The sequence below is a fragment of the Globicephala melas genome, chromosome 2, assembly GCF_963455315.2.
Source record: "Globicephala melas chromosome 2, mGloMel1.2, whole genome shotgun sequence".
NCBI classification, from domain to species: Eukaryota; Metazoa; Chordata; class Mammalia; order Artiodactyla; family Delphinidae; genus Globicephala; species Globicephala melas.
The window spans coordinates 16,394,805-16,411,213 of record NC_083315.2 but is presented as its reverse complement, the minus strand read 5'-3'; the positions used below and the strand labels follow the sequence as shown (position 1 = coordinate 16,411,213).

Below are 16,409 nucleotides of genomic sequence, written 5' to 3'. Positions count from 1 at the left end.
CTATTTATAAAATAGGTTTATTTTATATAAACCTTTTATTTATATATTATTATATATATTTCTTCTTCTTAGTTATTGAATAATTCTAATACTCAAAGCTAACACTGAACTCTTTTTGAAAGGTAACAAAGACTTTAAAGAGAAAAATCCTATTATAGTTTTAAATAAAAACTTAGTTGAAAATTTCATAGTGGTAATAAAGCTTGGTTAACGTATTCTCTAAGCTAGGGTAAGTTACTTTGGTGAGTATATGCTTTACCTGGATGACAAATTTATCATTTTCTCTTTTAGCAGTAGTGGACAGGCTTCTTTCCTTGTAACTGAGTTTTCATGAAGTGCTTCTAGCATGTTTTAATATAATTATGTAAGCCCCTAAAACTCTCCGATAAAAAGATTGTGATTAGAACCAATTCTCCTGACTGGTGATGCAGAACTCTTCTTTCCTAACTACTTTTTTTTTTTTTTTTTTCTTTGCGGTACGTGGGCCTCTCACTGTTGTGGCCTCTCCCGTTGCGGAGCACAGGCTCCGGACGCGCAGGCTCAGCGGACATGGCTCACGGGCCCAGCCGCTCTGCGGCATGTGGGATCTTCCTGGACCGGGGCACGAACCCGTGTCCCCTGCATCAGCAGGCGGACTCTCAACCACTGCGCCACCAGGGAAGCCCTCCTAACTACTTTTATTCTTATTTCACATATTGGAAAACTGAGGCACAGAAGGGTTCAGTAACTTGGCTAAGTTCGCAGGGCTAGTTAGTGGAAGAGCTGAGATTCAAACCCAGGCCCCTGGGCTCCAGGATCCAGGTTCTTAACCACTACCTTATATTAGTAGCAATCAGCGTCTGTCTTCGGGAGACGCTGTTACCTGGTTAGGAAGAGGGAGATCACTCTTTACAAAAAATGACACTTTTTGGTATTTCTGGTTAACTTAATGGTGTTAGTGTTATTCTAGCACTACTGTGTTGGGCAGACATTGTAACTGGGAGATCACTTTGTTACCTAGAAACCAACACTGCAGATTTGCTTATTTACTCTGCTGAGAAGTGTGCTTATAAAATAATAACAAGATCTTAAAGTACAGGAATATTTAATATTTTTAAGAGATACAGGAAGTACTGATAACATTAGAAACCATTACTTGCAAGATTTTTCTTTTATTTCTAAGCAGATTTTAAGACTTTTGAAATGGCAAAGTTAAATTTGATGGCAGAAAATTATTGTCAGGTTCATATATGTGTAGTTTGGTACGTTTTCCTGTTAGTATGAGATTTGATGCATTCTTTTCTTTCTCACTTAATGCTTTACAGAAAGTTAGTTTTAGAAGGAAACTGATTTGCTGGGATCCCTTTCCCTCCCTCCCTCCCTCCCTGTCAAAAACAATCAAATATTGACTCTTCCGTGTGGTTACTTCTTATATGAGAAAAGTTTCTGTATCTCCTACTGAAAGGTGAAATTTTCACCTTTGCTGTCTGTTAAATTGTGCTTTGAAGGAAATTATCAACAATTAATAGTGAAACTTAATGTTTTCATTGTTAAGTCAGTTTTTGGCTACAGTATTCTTCAGTCAAAATAAGCATTTTGAGCAATTCAAGATGCGAAAGTTTTGTAAAAATTTATTCATTAGTGAAATCCAGGCAAATTAATGGCTACAGGTTATTTTGAGATGTTTTCTCAAGAAAAATTAAAGTAGAAATAAACAATAGAAATTAATGAATGAGCATTAAGAAATTAAAACAAATCATGGCTTATAAAGCACTTTTCCAATATGGGACCAAGGTTGCCAGTCAATTATATCATTAACATATTTCAAATAACAGGCACTGATTATTTCAGCACATAAGACTACTCATGTAGGTACATTAAAAAAATCAGATTATCAGCTTTGTAACTGCTAAAGCTGTTAAGCACATTAAATGTGGGCTGCTAATCCCCACGGTTGTGCACTGCATTTCTAACACACCACAGAAATGATGCTGTCACCATGTCCGCCCTTCCAGAGGGAGCACAGGATGACATTTACTGAGATCAGAGGACGTCACTGCTGAACATAACCCTGCTCTCTTGATTTAAATAGGCTTTGCTTTTTGTTGGGATGGGGAGGGGTTGCACTCTGAACGTGGGAACTAATCTGCATTATTTTAGCTTACCTTCGTTTAAGGTGATGCCCAATGCAGATAATTTAATTTTACCTCTAACCTTGCATGTTAAAATTTTGTTTGGATGGACTTTGAAATAATAAGTATAAATGTTTGTGTATATGAAAAGGCAAACTTTTCTCCAAAGGTAAGTTCTGCCGTGTAAATCGTACTTTGGATTCATCTATAACTTAGGTGTTTTTTTCTTTCGTTTTTTTTTTTGTTGTTGTTCTCCATTTTTTGTTGTTGTTGTTGTTACCTCCCTTATAAGTATTAAACATTAGATTTATCTAATGCATTAGTTTAAAGAAACACTTAAATGGTAATTTATTTTCCTAGCATATTTGAAAGAATGGGCAGTCCTAGCTTCATATAATAGGAAGGTGGAAATAAAGAATGTAACTTACTTGTACTGATCACTCATTAGCAATGTAGTTGCCGGGATCCAGACTCCGGTCTCCATTATGAAATGTCTGGTACAATGTCTGTATAATCATATTTTAGCTCTAGTTGGGATGAGAGCTCAGAGTTTGATATCCTATGTGATTTTTTATCATCCAGATTATATGATGTTTGTCTCTGAGGGATCCTGAGTTCCTCCATGTTTCAGAAATGACTGGTCAAATTGTGTTTTGTGGGGTGGGGCTACGGCACTTTGGCACGATTCAGTCGGTATCCAGGCTCACTGCTAAGCTGAAGTCATAGTGGTTTATTTGGTGTCTCTCAAGACCCAGCCCTTATATGTTGCATTTTCCCTCAGTGATTTCCTGTCTGCAAGATAAATTCAGTCTTTTTAGCATGGCACACAGGACCTTTCGTGATCTGGCACTGTCTTCTTTCTTGTCTCCTTTCCCTTCCCCACTCCTCAAAACATACACGTGCACCCTTTAAAAACTTCTGAGCTATGTATATTTCTACCTAACTGTGCCATTCTTTCCCCAACACCTTGACTGCATGTGTATGTGTGTCTGTATACCTTTCAGTGTTTTATCTACAGTCAGTTTCATTTTGACAATATCCCTGATCTTCTCAGAGTCAATCCCTTTTTTCTTATACTGTTCACTTTTTATGTACATAATTCTCTTTTGTACTGTTTCAGAGCGCCTTAATTTTATCTTCATGTTTGTCATCCACCAAACTGTACCCTCCTAGGAGGCAGAAATTGTGGCAATGGAAACTATATCCAAATATAACCTGCAGTCAAGTGTGAATAAAATTTAAAAGCAAAAATTACTGTTTAGATGCCTTCTATATTTTTTGAAATCACCTCAAATGGTTCTATAGTAAGATATAAAACTAAACAGCATTTCAAAATCTTAATTTTTGCCTAAAATTTAAGTGTTTTAAGTTTTTCTTTAATATTTGTTTCATTTGTGCTCACTGTTATTTCCTCTGAGATAGGGATATTTGGCCATATTTCTCACTTGACTTTCAAGCAGGAGAAAGAATGCTGTAGCAGATATTTAAATGTATCACTTAGCATAAGAGAATTTTTAAAGAAAATGATAGCATGGGGATGTATGTTATCTTCCTGTGTCAGTAAAGTTTTGGATATTGAAAAATCTCTTGTGTTTATGGCTTGGAGTCATTTACTGGGCTTGATTTCAGTACTCTTTAGTAAAATACAGAATTAACAATAAAATAAAATATTTCATCAGTACGATATTGAAGAATAGCAATTATTTCATGAAGAATGGAAATTATTTTTGTCTAAGCAGATGTGGCAATGTGATGCCTTGGTAGAGGTACTGTGCTCGCAGTGACACTGTGACAGTCTTACCCCAGAACTCTCCACAACTTTTGTGGCAGAGCCTCAGAAGAATATCTCCCTCACAGAGGTGAAAAGCCAAGGAGTCTTCATTATCAAGCACCTTTGTGCACAGTAAAGGGTTAAGAATCAGGCAGTTGATGGCAGAAGAATTCCTTAAGTTCAAAATTAGTTTCAAGACAGCCATTCAAAACCAGTTTAAAAGAGAGAAGCCGTTAACAGCACGCCCTCCAGTGGAGGAATGGGTCAGAAAGGAAATAGTGCCAGATGACAGGGGTACCTTTAGACTTGTAGGGCAAAGCTTTCATTTTCAAATTTTGTGTAAACTTTTTAATGCCTTTTAAAAAATTCAGTGTGATGCCTGGACAGATAAAATGGAAATGACTTATGAAAACGATCTTTACTTTTAATATTGTCTTATAAATAATGTTACATGACTTCAGTAGAGTGACTGATAACTTCTCTCTTTTTTTTAGGGTGAAAATCCTATTTATAAGAGTGCTGTGACAACTGTTGTCAATCCGAAGTATGAGGGAAAATGAGCGCTGCCAGTGCGTATCCACAGCACTGAGTGCGAAGTAGTAACTCCACACCCACAGTAAGGTAGTTTCAGGGCAGTGTTGCTGTGGTTCTCTCTTGGGCAGGTTCTGAAAATGTACAATATGTATAATTTGAAAATTTTTTTATTATTTTGAAGATAATGTTATAATCAATGCCAGGGACTGACAGAAGACTTGAGACAGGATGGTTATCCTTATCATCTAAGGTTGCATTGTGCCTTTTTGACCTTTTCCTCCTGGACTGTTGAAATCCAGCTCTTAGTGGATTAAGCGATATTTCTAGAGTGATTGAAAGGGCAGTAGTTAAAGTAATGAGTATGATGAGAGTTTCTCTTAATCAAGTATTAAAACTGATTTCTTGCTTTGCAGATATGTCACTTTTCAGTTATACAGAATCCAAAGTGAATGTCCTTCTAGCTAGTTTAGAATTGTTTTAAATTGTTATTTTGTTATTTTCCTTATTAGACATGACTGATAACATGATGTATCTGAAAGATGAGTATGTTGGGAGTTGCTTGTGTAAAATAATGAAATGTTTGATCTACAAAGGCCATGGGAAAAGTCAGAGAGTTAGGAAGGGAGAACATAGCTTTAAAACCTGTGTGCCATTTCAAGAGTTACTTAATCTTGGTAACTTTTATGCCTTCTTTTTTTTAAATTCAAGCCTTGTTTAAAAGTATTGGGGAATTTTCTGCAAAAAAAAGTCCTTGATTTATATAAAGGCCTTAATTTACATAGTATTTGCTGAATTGGGGACCTCTGGGTGAATTTATTTTATTTTATTCATTTTATTTTGTTTAAAGCCTGGTGCTTTTTATCACCTCTTCTAATCTTTTAATGTATTTGTTTGCAATTTTGGGTAAGACTTTTGTTATCAGTACTTTTTCATTGATGTTTTAGCTGTACATTTGCCTTTTTAATGACCATGTGAAATTGTACTATGGCTTATGCAACAGCCATCAGTTAAGCAATTCTTAATTTCAATTAGTGATGTAACAGACCACTGTATATTTACTTCTCACTGTTTGAATTTCCTGTTTGGTTTCATACTAGCCACATTCTATTTTAAGTGCCTTTTAATTTTAACAGTTCACTTTTTACAATGCTATTTACTGAAGTTATTTATTAAATAAAAATGCCTAAAATATTTAAATTGCATGTTTGGGTTTTATATATTTTGTCAGTTTGTGTGCCTAAAATTTTTATAGCTTAAAGAGAGTGACAGAAAATTCCTGGTCATTGGGTATTTTACTTAGACTAAAAGAGAGAAGGAAAGAAGGAAGGGAAGGAGGGAGAGAGATGGTAAAATAAGATTTCAGACTGTCTCTGGGCTCTCCATACAATACTGGATAAATCCCCTTCTCTCCCCACCCTTCTCTTACCTCCCTAGGAGATAGGTTTCATCCCTGTATTAAGCAGAATTAACTCTTTATGAACATCCTCTTAGAGCTATTAACTAGAAGCTGGAAATTATATCATTTTATTTAAGATATAGACAGGGAATTGTTACGTTTCTGATAAGTTTCTATTTTCATTTGGCTTTGGTTTATTTATGTTAGAAAGTATATGTATCCATAAAAAATACTTGTGTGAAGCTTATTGAAAGAAATATATCCCTTCCTGGAGCAATACAATAAGTGTCAGAGATTTGGGGAGAGGATTGTGGTAAAAGTTTCAACTTTACCAGCCTCTCACATTTGCAGTGCCCCTCCCATTTAAAAAAATTGGTATCTTTTTTACCTGTTCCACTTAAATGTATTTCCTGGCTTAGACTAAATCATCTTTCAGTTGAGAACTATACATCTTCATGAGGAAAATTACCTCCTTCATGCACTATCCATGTCACCTGTCTCATCTTCCATCCCCACCACCCACACTGCCGCTCGGCTCAGCGCATTTCCTTACACCGGAGGCGTAACCCGATGAACTGAATACCATATTTCTGCTCCACCAGTTTACTTTTATAATGAGATTTTTTTATAAATAGGAACAGAGCCTATTTTCTGTTATATTCAATACATGATTCTTTTTCCTGGCATGTTTTTGATGCTGAAATATGGTGAATTTTTAATTTTATATTATAATTTATAAACAGATTTTCTGACTATAGAAATCCTTTTATTTGGAAGCTGGAGAAATTGTATAGAATTTATTTCTCATGCTGACCATAACAGCATTGGCATTTGAATAATTTTAGGCTTAAAACTGGCAGTTTCAAAACACAGTCAAAGAGATTGATAATTAGCTTTGAAACCACATAGAACTTTGTCACTAAAATATTTTTTATTTTCCTAGCAAATAGTACATTTTGACCTCCAGTGAAGTACTTTCCAAAAGTTAATGAGTCCTGAGAGAAAATAACAGTTGTAAATTTTTTTTTCATTCAAACTCCTTATTTTGAAAATTTATGAAATGTTAGGTATCATGCCTAAGTGTCAATAGTGGCATATTTTGCAGTGATTCTCTGACATTTTACAAAGTTTTCTTACTCTTTTGCAGAGGATAAAACTTTATAAATTCTTTGATAAACACGCCCAGATAAGACCTTGAGCCACAAGAACACTTCATCATACTAGTTAAAAAGCACTGTGGTCAACTTCTGATTTTGGAATTGTCTTTTTCCCACTCCTCTGTTGCTTACTAGAGCTTGAGAGGTAACCTTACTGAATAGAGGCCATTTGTCTTTGTTTTTTTGCCTGTGTCCTTGAAAACTTAAGTTATTTCTGACCTAATAAGTTCACAGGAGTTCAGAAACAGCAAGTATCTCCAGGACTCTTCTGGAGCCTATAGAGACAGTCCACTGGCTCTCCGGACAGCTCTCGCGTCCCAGGATTCTCTTGAGAATTTAGGCAGATGTGGAAGTGGCTTCTGAGTGAGTGATCCGTGGGAGCAGATTTTGAGGCTGGATTAGATGAGATGGCCCATTAAGCCTCCACCACTGTGAGGGTGGTAAGCTGTCATACATATCAAAATGTACAGAATGCTAGGGTGAATCACAAGACAAATATTAGTTAAATCCACAGGTAGTAACTATCTTTTTATTTAATTTCCTTCTACAATCTAAGTCTTCACTGGATTTTAACTATGTTAAGATCTTACATGAATTTTTCAAGGATATGGAGTCTCCACGAAAGTATTTAGTGGTATTTCATTTAATTTTACTTGTGTTCTACCTACTCTGGGTTTTCTGGTCTCAGGACTAATTCTAAAATAGACTGGTGTATTAAACAAGAGTTAATTAAGGATCACTTTGTGAGAGGAAACACTGTTCTGAATATTTAAATCCCATAATTTTATTCATTACTGTAATAGTTTATAGAACTGTTAGAAGACAGCATTGTCTTCAGTTTAATGTGTAGTAGGTGATATGTTGTTGATGTTACTTATTGATAACAATGTTATGTTAATGTTGCTTACTGATCAGAATTATTCCTGGGCGACAGACCAACATTCAGGTCTCCTTCAGTAGCTAAGTAACTGGCCCCTCGGCAACGATTTTAAAACATGGATTTGATTATATTGTCCCAACGCCCCCATTTCCATCTCCACTTTCACATCTAAATCCTCCCACACGTCCTTTGTAGTTGATGTTTCTGTCTTATCCCTAGATTTGATAGCTCCAAGAATATAGGACCCTGTGTGTTTTGATTCATCATTGAATCCCTAGAACAACGTCTGTCATGAAGTAAGTAGGTGACCGTAAGTATTTGTTGAATAGGTGGGATTCATCTCCCTGAGTTACCACTACTACCTACCTAGCAGCATTTGCAGTGATACACCTTGATGGGTAGAGTATCCTGGGTTGTGGTTTTTCTCTTTCAGCACTTGAAACGTTTCTGCAGAAAAATGTGATAGTTTTATGTCGTTCCATTCTCTTGCTGCCATTAAAATTATCTCTGACTTTTGCCATTTTAATTATGATATGTCTTGGTGTGGGTCTCTTTGGGTTCACCTTGTTTGAGATTCTCTGTGCTTCCTGTACTTGGAAATGTTGCCTCCTTCAGGTTTGGGAAGTTTTCAGCTTATAATATCCAATACATGTTCTACCCCTTTCTCTCTTTTCCTTCTGGGACCTCTATAATGTGAATGTTAGTACACTTGAAGCTGTCTCAGAGGCCCCTTAAACTATCCTTACTTTTTTTTGTTTTTTTTTTTGCTTTTCTGATTGGGTGATTTCCATTAGTCTGTGTTCTAGGTTGCTTATGCATTCTTCTGAATCACCTAATCTGCTGTTAATTCCTACTAGTGTACTCTTCAGCTCTTACAGGTTCTTTTTTATATTTTCTAGTTCTTTGTTAAAATTCTCACTGTGTTCATCTATTCTTTTCCCAAGTTCAGTTAGCATTCTTTTACTGTTGCTTTGAACTCTTTTTCAGGTAAATTATTTATCTCTGTTTCATTAGGGTTTTTTTTCAAGGGCTTTTTTCCGTTCTTTCATTTGAAACATATTCCTCTGTCTTTTCATTTTAATTTTTCTGTCTCTATGAAATTAAGTGAAACCATTACCTATCCTGGTCTTGAAGATGTGTTCTTCTGTGAATGTCCCTATGTAGTCTGCATGTACCCAGCAGATTTGGTGCGAACTGGATCTAAAGTGAACACAGGCTGCATCTTCCCTAGGGGTGTGCTGGCAGCCACCACCCTGGTGGGAGGTGGGGCTGGAACTGGAGGGGCTAGAGCTAGAGCCAGGTGCAAGCCGGGCTTCTCTGCTCAGTGGCTGTTACAAGCCCTATTGGATGGGGGCCCAAGAGGCTGGAGCAGAACCCCTGACGGAGTTGGGTTTCTCCTGGTGTGATGGTAGTCTCCTCCTTGGTTAGGGTTGTGGCCAGGGCCTGAGGGCTTGGGGCTTCACTTCTGTGCTGGTTTTACTTTTTCACCCAGTAGGTATGCCTTGGTTAGAGGCTGGGTTGGTGCCCACCTCTGAGCTGGCCCTACCCCCTCCCAAGTGTGCATAGGGACTAGTGCCCTGGAGCTAGCCTCACTTCCTCCTGAGTGTATGCACCAAAGCATAGGCTGGCAGTGGCTGTCTCCAGCCTGTTCAGAGGCAGGGCTGGCATCTCTCCAAGTGTGCACACTCTTGTTGGCAATGGCAGCCTCCACCTTAGTGGGGAGCAGTGCTGGGGAAAGAGGGGCTGGAACAGGAGCCTGGTACATGGACCATGCTGGGGGGGTCCTTGCAAGCTGGCCAGGGCCCCAGGCAGTCTTCAGTCTGCTCCCTTTGTGCCTGTGACTGAGAGTAAGTGGGTCTGTGCGTGTACTCTTCAGAAGCAGAGCCTCGGTTTCTTACACCCCTGTAAGTGCCACTGATTTTCAAACCAGCTAAGGGGGTTCCTCTTCCCAGAACTGTACCCCAGAGTTGGGGTTCCTAATATGTGGCTCCAAACCCTCCCCAGGGAGGTTCCCAGTGCTGGTGATAGCCCCCTCCTCTTCTGGGTCCCCTGCCAAGGGTGCAGGTCCTGACCACATCGCTTCTCACCCCCCACCCCCCAGTCTGGAACCAGACTCTGTAGATCTTTCTTTATGTCCTTGGTTGTAGAAGAGCTGTTCTGCCAGTCTCCAGGTCATTTTCAGCAAGAGTTGCTCCACATATAGTTGTATTTTTGATTTGTTTATGAAGGGGAGGTAGGCTTGACGTCCTGCTCTGCTATCTTGATCTCTGTTTCACTTTGGCTTTGATTTGCATTTCCCTGATGATGAGTGGTGATGACCACATTTCATGTACCTTTGGCAATTTGAATCTCTTTTTGAAAAAACGTCTATTCAGGTCTTCTGCTCATTTTTAAATGGATTGGTTTATTTTTACCTGTACATTTTTTGCCATTGAGTTACATGAGTTCTTTATGTATTCTGGATATTAACTGCTTATCAGATATGTGGTTTGCAGATATTTTCTCCCATTCTGTTGGTTGCCTTTTCATATTGTTGATTGTTTCTTTCACTGTACAGAAGCTTTACAGTTTGTTGTAGTCCCACTTATTATCTTTTTGCTTTTGTTGCTTATACTGTAGTTGTCATAAAGTATAATCCATAAAATTATTGCCAAGACCAGTGTCAAGGAACTTTCCCCCTTTGTTTTCTTCTAGGAGTTTTATGGTTTAAGGTCTTACATTTAAGTTGTTAATCCACTTCAAGTTCATTTTTGAGTGGTGGAAGATAGGAGTCCAGTTTCATTCTTTTGCTTGTGAATATCCAGTATTTCCACCAGCATTTATCGGAGAGACTGTCTTTTTTCCATTGAGTATTCTTGGCGCTTTTGTCAAATATTACTTGACAATATATGTGATGACTTATTTCTGGGCTCTTGATTCTGTTCCATTGGTCTTTTTATGCCAGTACCATTCCACTTGGAATACTATATAGTATTTGTAGTATACTTTGAAATCAGGAAGTGTGATGCTTCCAGCTTTGTTCTTCTTTCTCAGGATTGCTTTGGCTATTCAGAGTCTTTTGTGGTTCCATAAGAATTTGAGGGTTTTTTTTTTCTGCTGTAGAACATACCATTGGAATCTTGATAGAGACTGCATTGAATCTATAGGTTACTTTGGGTTGTCTGGATATTTTAACAATATTAATTCTTCCAGTTCATGAAAACAGTATATCTTTTCATTCATTTGTGTTGTTTTTAATTTCTTTCACCAGTGTATTACAGTTTGCAGTGTACAGATCTTTCACCTCCTTGGTTAAATTTATTCCAAAGTATTGTATTGTTTCCAATGTTATTATAAATGAGTTTGCTTTCTTTAATTTTTGGATAATTTGTTATTAATGAATAGAAATGCCACTGATTTTTTTATGTTGATTTTTTATCCTGTAACTTTCCTGAATTCACTTACTAGTTTGGTGGAGTCTTTAGGATTTTCTATATATAAGATCATGTCATCTCTAAGTAGACAGTTTTACTTCTTCCTTTCTGATTTGCATGCCATCTGTTTTAATTTCTTGCCTGATTCCTCTGGCTAGGTCTTTTAGTACTGTGTTAAATAAGAGTGGTGAGAGTGGGCATTCTTGTCTTATTCTTGATCTCAGATAAAAAAGCTTTAAACGTTTCACCACTGAGTATATGTTAGCTGTGGGTTTGTCACATATGGCCTTAGTTATGTCAAGATATAGTCCTTATAAATGCAGTTTGTTGAGTATCTTTATCATGAAAGGATGTTGAATTTTGTCAGATGCTTTTTCTGCATCTATTGAGATGATCATGTGGTTTTTGTCCTTCATTTTGTTAATATGGTGTATCACATTAATTGATGTTCATGTGCTGAAACATCCTTGCATCCCAGGAATAAGTTTTAACTGGTCCTAATATATAATTCTTTTAATATGTTATTGAATTCATTTTGCTAGCATTTTGTTGAGTACTTTTACATCAGTATGCATCAGGGATACTGGTCTTTTTAGTCATATAATTAGTTAAGATGCATTACCTCTTTACTTTTTTTTGAAGAATTTGAGGAGGATTTGTGTTAATTCTTCATTAAATGTTTGGTAGAATTCACCAGTGAAGCTGTCTGGTCCTGGAGTTTTCTTTCTTTCTTTTTTTTTTTTTTGTGGTACGCGGGCCTCTCACTGCTGTGGCCTCTCCCGCCGCGGAGCACAGGCTCTGGACACACAGGCTCAGCGGCCATGGCTCACAGGCCCAGCCGCTCTGCGGCATGTGGGATCCTCCCGGACCGGGGCACGAACCCATGTCCCCTGCATCAGCAGGTGGACTCTCAACCACTGCGCCACCAGGTTAGTCCCCTGGAGTTTTCTTTGTTGGGAAGTTTTTGATTACTGCTTCAATTTCCTTATTAGTTACAGTTGTGTTTAGATTTTTTATTTTTTTCCAGATTCAATGTGGACAGGTTGTATGTTTCTAGGAATTTTTCCATTTTCTAGATTACCCAATTTGTTGCCATATAATTGTTCATAGTATTCTCTTACATTCCTTTTTATTTCTGTAGCATCAGTTGTAGTGTCCCCTCTTCATGTTTAATTTTAGTAATTTGGGTCTTCTCTGTTTTCTTCTTAGCTTATCTAGCTAATAAAGTTTTGTCAATTTTGTTGATCTTCTCCAACAACCAATCTTTGTTTTATTGATTTTCTCTACTGTTTTACTATTCTCTGTTTATCTCTGCTCTAATCTATATTATTTCTTTCTTTCTGCTAGCTTTGGGTTAATTTGTTCTTCTTTTACTAGTTTTCTTAATATATAAAGTTAGATTGTTGGTTTTGTAATCTTCGTCAATGTAAGAATTTGCAGCTGTAAATTTCCCTCTTAACACTATTTAACTGCATTCCATAATTTTTGCAATGTTGTGTTTTCATTTGTCTAGATATTTTCTAATTTTCCTTGTGATATCTCCTTTAAAAAGTGAAATATAATTGACATACAACATGGTATAAGTTTAAGGTATACAATGTGTTGATTTATATATTGCAATATGATTACCACTGCAGTGCTAGCTAACACCACTGTCACACCACATAATTATCATTTCTTTTTGAAGTGAGGACAATTAAGATCTGGTCTCTTAGCAACTTAGAAGTTTATAATATAGTATTACTGAGTATAATCACTGTAGTGCATTAGATCTCCAAAATTTATTCATTTACTAGTTGCAAGTTTATACCCTTAAACAACATCTCCCCAGTTCCCCTACCCTCAGTCCCTGGTAAACACCATTGTACTTTCTATTTCTATGGGTTAGGCTTTTTAAGTTCCAAATATGAGTGAGATCATATGGTATTTGTCTTTCTCTGTCTGACTTGGCTGACTTAGCATAATGCCCTTACGGTTTGTCCGTGTTATCACAAATAGCAGGACTTCATTCTTTCTCATGGCCCCCACATCTTCTTTATCCGTTCATCTGTTGATGGAGACTTAGGTTGTTTCCATATTTTGTCTATTGTGAATAATGCTGCAATGAACATGGTACTGTTCTATCTTTTGGATGTCCTGTTTTTATTCCCTTTGGATATATACCCAGAAGTGGGATTGCTGGGTCATATAGTAATTATATTTTTAATTTTTTGAGGAACCTCCATACTGTTTTCCATAGTGTATGTACCAATTTACATTTCCACCAACAGTACACAAAGGTTGAAGGTGTCCCCTTGTATGTAGCTAGTCTGCAAAGATTGGGAGAGCCGGATGTTCTTTCAAATGCCTACATTTCAACAGAAGGCATAAAAACTAACAGGGAAACATGTGCAAAGGAAAAAAAATAATCTCCAGAAAACGGAAACAGAGATCTGTGACGTATAATTCAAAATAAAAGTATTATAGATGCTCAAATAGAAAAGTAAATGCAATGAGGTAATCAGTGCATGAACAAAATGAGACAATCACAAAGAGACAAACTATAAAAAGGAATCAAACAAATTCTGGAGCGGAAGAATACTTTAACTGAATTAAAAATTCACTAGATGGTTCAACAGCACACTGGGACCAGGAAGAAGAACGAATGGATCAGTGAACTGGAAGATAGGCCATTTCAAGAGACCAACTCGGGGACAAAAAGAAAAAAGAATGAAGAAAAATGAAGGGATTTAGGGGGCACCATCAAGTGGACATATGCTTTGTAGGAGTCCTGAAATGAGAAGAGAGAAGAAGGCAGAGGATCTGTCATGGACTGAATTGTGCCCCCTACCTCCACAAATTCCTGTTTGAAGCCCCAACCCCCAGTGTGACTGTATTTGAAGGTGGGGCCTTTAAGAACGTAATTATGATTAAATGAGGTCATGAGGATAAGAGCACTAATCTTTTAGAACTGATTGTTCTTATAAGAAGAAGAAACAGAGTTTTCTCTCTCTTTGTATGAGCCCTGAGGAAAGGCCATGTGAGGACACAGTGAGAAGACAGCTCCTTGCAAGCCAGGAATAGAGGCCAGAAACCAACCCTGATGGCACCTTGATCTTGGACTTTTTGCCTCTAGAACTGTGAGAAAATGCATTTTTGTTGTTTAAGCAACCCAGTCTGTGGTATTTTGTTATGGCAGCCCTAGCAGACTAATACTGATTTTGGTACCAAGATGTGGGGTGCTGTTATTACAAATACCTAGAAATCTAGAAGTGCTTTTAGGATGAGGTGATGGGTCAAAGCTGGAGGAGTTTTGAGGTGCATGCTAGAAGAAGTCTAGATTGATTTGAAGGAGCTATAAGCAAAAATAAATCAAAACTTGAAGATTTAAAAATTCTCAGCCTGTCAGTATTGCAAAAAAATGAGAAAGTGTGTTCTGGAGAGAACCCCAAGGGTGTGGCTGGACAGTCACTCCATAGAGATTACTCATGGATTTAATCAGCCATCTCAACCGAAGCCAGGAATAGAGGTGGGATTATACCAGCAGAAAAGGAGAGCTTTCAGACTTCTTTGTTTTAGTATCCGCAGACCATAAAGCTATTGAGCTGCATACAACTTTATCGTTCAAGAAAAGGGAAGAATGACTCCAAAGGCAATTCAGAGATCATCAGGGCTGCCACACCTGGATCCACACCTGCCACAAATCCAGTGCATACAGGCCCAGTGAACAAGGCTGTTTCCTCCTCGGTTTCAGAGAGTGGAGCCACTTCCTCAGTTTCTACAAACCAGGCTGCTGCTGCAAAGAGCCACAGGCGTGGGGCTACTGCTTAGGGGTGTGGGGGTGATTTTGCCTTCCCAGGGGGCCTGGAGGGTAGAACACCCAGCAAAAGAGGATTCTCTTTGAGCCTTAAGGTCTAGTGGAATATGCATTGCTAGGTTTTTGTCCTTCGGGGGACACAGCACCATTTTCTGTTTCCCAGTTTCCTCCTTTTGGCATGGGAATGCCTATCCTATGCCTGTCCCATCACTGTATTTTGTAAGCAGATAACCTGTCTGGTTTAACAGGTTCAAAGCTGGAGAGAAATTTTGTCTCCAGATTAATTGTTCCTAAAATCTCTCCTATACCTGTTGAGATGATATCTAGAGACTTTGGACTTGGAATTGATACTGGAATGGGTTAAAACTTGGGGGCTGTTGGGATGTGGTGTATGTATTTTTCATGTGAGAAGAACATGAACTTTTGGGGGTCAGGAGGCAGAATGTTATGAACCAAACTGTACTGCCCCATTCATATTTTGAGCCCTAATCTCTTGATGTCACTGTGTTTGGAGATGGGGCCTTTAAGGAGATAATTAAGGTTAACTGAGGTCATAAGGTGGTGTCCTTATACAAAAAGGAAAAAACCCCAGTGAGCTCTGCTGTACACAGAGGAAAGGCCATCTGAGGACACAGTATGAAAGCAGCTGTCTACAAGCCAAGAAGAAACCAACCTTGACAACACCTTAATCTTGGACTTAGTGCCTCTAGAACTGTGAGAAAATAATTTAAGACACCTACTCTGTGGTATTTTGTTATGGCAGAAATAGAAGACTGGTAAGCCTATCTGAAGAAATTATGGCTGAAAACATCACCAATTTGAGGAAAGAAATGGACGTAGAAATGCAAGAAATTTAACAAATTCCAAATAATAAAACTAAAGAGAGTCACATTGAGACATATAATCAAACTCAGAGACAAAGAGTGGATCTTGAAAGCAGCATGAGAAAAGTGACTTGTAAAAGGGAGCTGCTGTAAGATGATCAGCAGATTTCTCAGTAGAAACCTTAGTGGTCAGAAGGGAGTGCGATGAGATTTTCAAAGCATTGAATGAAAAAACACCAAGAATATTATATCATATTGCAGAGCTGTTGTTCAAATGGGAAGGAGAAAACAAAGCTTTCCTAGATAGACAAAAGCTGAAGGATTTCCTCACCACTGGACTTTCCCTGTAAGAAATGCTAAAGGAAGTGCTTTGACTTGAAATGAAAGGATGCCTGATAACAGCATGGGACCATATGAAAATATAAAGCTCTCTGATAAAGGTGAGTATATAGACAAATAGAGGATACTGTGGTATTATTGTAGTGTTGGTACATAAATCACTTTTAATTATGGTATAGAGTTCAAAA

General features: G+C 37.8%; 2 protein-coding genes across 3 annotated transcripts in view; one reads left to right on the top strand and one right to left on the bottom strand.

Moving 5' to 3' along the window:
- Window positions 1-5,630, top strand: part of ITGB1 (integrin subunit beta 1) — a 43,249-nt gene extending 37,619 nt beyond the window's left edge. For both annotated transcript variants that reach the window (XM_030837109.3, XM_030837111.3), the window contains exon 16: window positions 4,377-5,630. In XM_030837109.3, coding sequence (XP_030692969.1) covers window positions 4,377-4,442 — 66 coding nt within the window. In that variant the 3' untranslated portion in view covers window positions 4,443-5,630. The remainder of the gene's footprint in view (window positions 1-4,376) is intronic.
- CCDC7 (coiled-coil domain containing 7) overlaps window positions 1,594-16,409 on the bottom strand; it is a 328,048-nt gene continuing 313,232 nt past the window's right edge. The window contains exons 50-51 of the mRNA XM_060293096.1: window positions 8,216-8,296; window positions 1,594-7,443 (exon numbers count right to left, since the gene is read on the bottom strand). The gene's annotated coding sequence lies outside the window, so the exon portion shown is untranslated. The remainder of the gene's footprint in view (window positions 7,444-8,215; window positions 8,297-16,409) is intronic.